Consider the following 6,000-nt stretch of genomic DNA (forward strand, 5'->3'; position numbering starts at 1 on the left):
ATCCTTTACGCTAGCGTCAACCATTCGCTGTATGTAGGTAAGTAATTGAATGTCACTTTAATTACACTTCAGATTGTTAATAGGAACTCTCTGGATGTTCATTTCTGATCCGACGTCTACCTACGCTTATTTCGTAACTACTTCCTGTAATATTAGCGTGGATATAACATTTTTGCCTTATTTATACGGCTTCATACAAAATAGAACACGACATGCACGCAGCGGTAATACCGCTAAGGATTAAGTAAATGTGCCGTCTCGCCTCGTGCGAAAAACGCTAGGGTGGCCCATGTCAGTGGTCATTACGGTTATATTACGTAAACTGCCAGTCACCTGTACCTAATAATAATATTAAGCACTGGTAATTTTCCATAGCAAATGCCATAGCAAATATCTAACAGGATCTTATTTTTAGAGCCATGAGAGCGTAACGCTGCAACAGCAATACTGTTGCTGTCGCGATCTGATTGTATCCTTCAATGACATGACCTTCGGTAAAATTGGAAATTCTATTTTGGTGCCTGATGAAGACCGATTAACAACAAAGACTTAAATAAAAACAAAAAGTAGAAAATTTTACTGTATTATTCTTAGCTAGGTACCAAGACGCCACGAAATACAGCAAATAATGCAGCACAAGATCCTGTAGAAATCCGTCGAACCCGTAATTTTAAATTTATTTCTAAGATTATTAGCATCGTTTGCAGGCAATTCTGCTCAAAACAATATTAAAATCTAAAACTGATTATTATTCTATACAGAAGTGTTTAATATCAGTCTTATAATAGGTACATTATTCTGATCTGCAAATGTGACAGAGTGAGGAAATTATACCCAAGTCGACATTTCCTTGGAACGTTTCTCCGGTAATTTATATCGTAGTACGAATCCTGAAATGGATGGCAAAACCTTTAAATCCTGTAGACCATTTCGGATAGAAGTTTGCGTGCAAAGGCTTTCAGAGTTCCGTAAGTGTATTGCAATTTATTTTTAAGTATTTTTACCTACGAACTATTTGTGTGTACGGATACATTTTGGTACCATTTATAGTTGATTTTATAGTAGAAACAAAAGGGAAAGTAAATTATAATTAATACACCTTTATTGCGAAAAGAGAAAAAATTATAATATTAACCCCTCGTATGCGGCCTGTCTATTTTGATCATTGAAATAGTGACCTTGACATTTAAAACAATAGATTAATATTCCCACGCACGGATCCGTGTTTAAGCATACGAGGGGTTAAACTGCGTTAAAAAACTCGCTTGGGGCAATAATCACTAATATTAGTAGAAGAGCAATGATTTACCTAAACATTTACTAAAAAAAAGAAAACCGAAGGTACATCATCATCATCCTCCTCGCGTTATCCCGGCATTTGCCACGGCTCATGAGAGCCCGGGGTTCGCTTTGACAACTAATCCCAAGATTTAGCGTAGGCACTAGTCTTTACGAAAGCGACTGCCATCTGTCCTTCCAACCCGAAGGGTAAACTAGACCTTATTGGAATTAGTCAGATTTCCTCACGATGTTTTCCTTCACTGGAAAGCGACTGGCAAATATCAAATGACATTTCGCACATACATTCTGAAAAACTCATTGGTGCGAGCCGGGGTTCGTACCCGCGACCTCCGGAACGAAAGTCGCACGTACTTACCGCTAGGCTACCAGCGCGCCGAAGGTACAAATACCAGGTATAAGGTACATGTAGGACATGTAGGTACATGTTTCAGCCCCTACATAAATATAGCATGAAAAACAGAAAGTTTAAAATTACAAAAAGTCCGCATTCCGTTTCGTATTTTTTTTATAAAATACCTCTGAAAACACCTGAAACTGGCATAAATTGAAAGTTTTTTCGTCGCGGGTACTGGACCCCGCAGAATTTTGGATCGCCCGAAGGCCCGCCGAGCAGGGTCTGATTTATATGTAATTTTTGAAATGTTCAGTAGGCAACTAGTGCTTCTTTGACAACAATTTTGCAAGTAGATGTTTTCTTTTGTATGTAAGTGTCTAGAAAATTTAATGCCGTCTCTTCTAGTCGCCGTCAATAGAATTTCTGAACAATGTAAACAAACCTTGTTGAAAAAGACGGAGATGGACTGTATGGAACTAATTACGAATGATAACTGCTGTTTTACCTTTTAAATGTATATTTAATAAATATTATGAGATTACAAAACCAAACACAATCAATGACAATTTATAACTAAACAAAAAACATAATGCCAAATTGCCAGGCAAATCTATACTACATATTTCAATTCTGCAAAGAGTTTGGAACATCCTGCCCCTCGTGCAGCTATGCACCAACTAACCTAAATCTTAAATAACCTACTTACTAATGTTAGTCTTAGTCTTAGGTTATTCTAATCAACTTTTTGAGGGGACGGCGTAACGTACCCCCAGCGGTCGCAACGTCCACCACCCTGTTTACGCCATCTTTTCTGGGAAACATATTCGTTATCCTTCCTTTTGGCCATGTTCCGCGAGGTAGTGATTCGTCCACTATTATCACCACATCTCCTATTTGTAGTTCTTGCCCACGATCTCCCTTTACGTTTACTCGTGTTTGCATTGTTGGCAATACCTCACGCACCCAGCGCTTCCAAAAGTGGTCTGATTGCCTTTTTCCACTCCAAGCGTCCGAAAAGGTCACGGTCTTCTAAGGCAGATGGCAGTGTTTGATTAGAAGGGCTTCCAATCAGGAAGTGGAAAGGCGTGAGGGCCGTAGGATCCTCTGGGTCTGTAGACACATGTGTTAGTGGGCGAGAATTTGCAATCGCTTCGGCTTCCATTAGTAACGTCATCAATGTCTCCTCTTTAGGTACTCCTTACCTTTCGTTAAGCGTTGCTTTCAGCGCCACCTTTACTGTTCTTACCAAACGCTCCCAGCATCCTCCAAACGAAGGTGCAGCAGCGGGGATAAAACTCCACCTGATACCTCTAGTCGCTGCTTCTTCTTTAATACCATCTGAGTAGAATTGGCGTAGGATGCGGTCTGCTCCAACGAAGGCGGTCCCGTTGTCTGAGTAAATTGTATTAGGGATACCTCTTCGGGCAATAAACCGCCTCAAGCTCATTATGGCAGAGTCAGATGAAAGGCTGTGTACCAATTCCAGGTGTAATGCCCGTGTTGTGAGACATGTATAAAGGGCTACATAACGTTTTTCATGGCGGCGACCCACTGTGACATTGACAGGGCCGAAATAATCTAAGCCGGTAAAGGTGAATGCCCTCTGGTGGTGTGCGAGCCTTTGAGGTGGCAGGTCTCCAGTGGCCGGGTTCATAGGCTTCGATTTACGAATCTTGCAAAACAGGCATTTATGAGCGACTGATCTGACTGTATCTCGAAGCCTCAGAAGCCAGAATCTTTGTCTTATGTCATTAATGACGTATTCATTGTTGGCGTGCCCTGCTCGTCTGTGATAGAATTGTACTAACAACTGTGCGATCGGGTGACGACCATCTAGTAATATAGGAGATCGTGTTTCTGGGTCAATATCTTCTACCGCTTTTATCCTTCCAGCCAAGTGAATTAAATTATCTTCTCCCAGAGAGGGTGATGGTTTGGTGAGACGGCTATTTGAAGGAATCGGTTTTGAGTTGATAATACAGTGGAACTCTTCGGAAAAGCTATCCAGTTGAATCCGTTGCAAAATATGCCTTTCAGCGGCTTTTATTAGGTCTGCGTTCAAGGGTGTGTGAGTGGTGGACGTTGATGAACAACGCGAGCGAGAAGGAATCGCTCCATTGTTTACTTTAGAATTTATAATTGCGGCCAAAATGTTGCCGAAAATTGCCACAGCTTGATGTACTCGAGCTTTGGCACGCAATAAACGGAGCCAGTCATTAAAATATTCTGGATTTGCTGTGACTGGATTTGGCAAAACGTCAATAACTGAAGTTACCGCCACCGACTCAATTGGTTGGCATTTAAGTTCTTCGAGATTTGATGTGACATTAAGTGGCTCTGTGGGCCAGTTCTCGGGGGACTTTAAAATAAATGATGGGCCAAAAAACCACCGATGTGAAAGGGTTAGATCAATTGGACGAAGTCTAGTTGCGTCATCGGCCACATTTAAGTCTGTCGGTACCCAGTGCCAGTCTTTGACAGCAGAATTTTCTAATATTTCACCTAGGCGGTGGGCAACAAAAGGCTTAAATGCTCGTGCATCACTACGCAACCATTGGAGGACAGTCATCGATTCGGTCCAAAAATATGTACGCGTTGGTTTTTTACGATGGCTGTCCTTGATAACGAGTGCTAATCGAGAAGCTATCAAAGCGGCTTGTAACTCCAATCGCGGGATAGATATAGGTTTAAGTGGGGAGACCCTCGTTTTACTTGCGATGAGAATGAGCTCGATGCTGCCGTCAGGGTACACTAAGCGCCAATATGCGACACAGGCGTAGGCAAGCTCACTCGCATCCGCATAAACGTGCAGTTCTCGATATGAAGGTTCCGAGCCTTTTATTTTTGAATACCAACGAGGGATCTTCAACGAAGAAACTTTTAAAAGTTCTTGGAACCAATCAAACCACTTAGATGATTCGGTCTGTGGGAGTTCGGTGTCCCAATCAATGTTAGATCTCCAAGTCTGTTGGAACAAAATTCGTCCCTTTATAACTATAGGACCTAAAAGACCCAATGGGTCGTACACGCGCATGACATGTGATAGAACTTTTCGTTTTGTTAGTGAACTAGTTTCAAGTAAACCTGTGCGAAAACCTAACATGTCTAAAGTAGGGTTCCATGCTATGCCTAGGGCTCGGATGCTGTTGGCGGATTCCCCAAGATCGATTTCTAACGGCTGAGTGGCTCTAAGGTCCTCAGGGACAAGTTTCAGGGCCTCTGGCGCGTTAGAGATCCATCGTCGCATCTCGAAACAGGCAGCATTGTGCACGGTAACAATGTCTGCCGCTAACTGAGCCGCTTCGTCGACGCCATCTTGAGAGTCAATATAGTCATCCATGTAGTGGTTAAACAAGATGGCATCCACAGCTAGCGGGTATAAATCGGCATGTTCAAGAGCGTTTTTGTTTTTTATAAATTGCGCGATAAAGGGCCTACAGCAGGCGCCGAAGATGACAGACGTCATTCTGTACTCCTTAATAGCGATCGTTTTATCGGGTCTCCACAGAAATCGAAGAGCGTCCCTATCTTGCTCTCTTACTCGCACTTGGGGAAACATCTCTTTAATATCTGCGGTTATTCCCACACGACATTCCCTAAAGCGAAACAGGACTTTCAGCAGAGGTTGAAGAAGATCAGGACCTGATAGCAATAAGGAGTTCAGGCTGACTCCTTCATTCTTGGCTGCTGCGTCATGGACTACACGAACCTTTTGTTTTTGAGGGTGGTATACACCAAAATGTGGAAGGTAGAGGCGAATGTTGTCAGATTTGTTATTGTACTCTAGTAGCGTACTATTGTACGCGCGTAGTAGGTCTCTGGTGTACATTCCTCGGCGTAACCTTTTGTTATCATATTGTTAATAAATGTGTTATATGACTTAGCAAAATCGAGCTCTTTGCACATGCGCCGCTCCAAACTTAATAAACGTGACATCGCCTGTGGGTAACTATCAGGAACACGATGTATACTGTCACGCCAAGGCATGCCTACTTCAAATCGACCAGTGGGCAGTCGTATGGCAGTTGCTTCCAAAATGTCGACTGCGCGCTGGTCTAGTTTGCTATGCAATGTTTCCGTTTTTGTGATTCCTGTAGAGTCTAGTTTGTATTATTCTTTGATTAGAGACTCCAAGTTTTTATCATTATTTATTTCTGTGTGTGTGTAATTAATAAATTCAACTAACTTGGTCTTACTAGAGACAACGCCGTACAAAGTCCATCCTAGTGCTGTTAAACAGGCGGCTGGCTCGTTAATACCGCCGACACAAACAGCACGAGCGATTGATAAGTACCAATGTTCGGCGCCTATTAAAACAGTCGGTGTAGCGCTTTCGTATGTTAGAACGTCGACTAAGTCAGTCA

General features: G+C 42.4%; 1 protein-coding gene across 1 annotated transcript; it reads right to left on the minus strand.

Moving 5' to 3' along the window:
• Positions 1-2,834: 2,834 nt before the first annotated feature.
• On the minus strand, positions 2,835-5,465 carry LOC125238571. Its single transcript, XM_048145914.1, has one exon. It carries the CDS (start codon positions 5,463-5,465, stop codon positions 2,835-2,837), a length of 2,631 nt encoding a protein of 876 aa, XP_048001871.1.
• Positions 5,466-6,000: the final 535 nt, after the last annotated feature.

The sequence above is a fragment of the Leguminivora glycinivorella genome, chromosome 2 (genome assembly GCF_023078275.1).
Source record: "Leguminivora glycinivorella isolate SPB_JAAS2020 chromosome 2, LegGlyc_1.1, whole genome shotgun sequence".
Taxonomy (NCBI): Eukaryota; Metazoa; Arthropoda; class Insecta; order Lepidoptera; family Tortricidae; genus Leguminivora; species Leguminivora glycinivorella.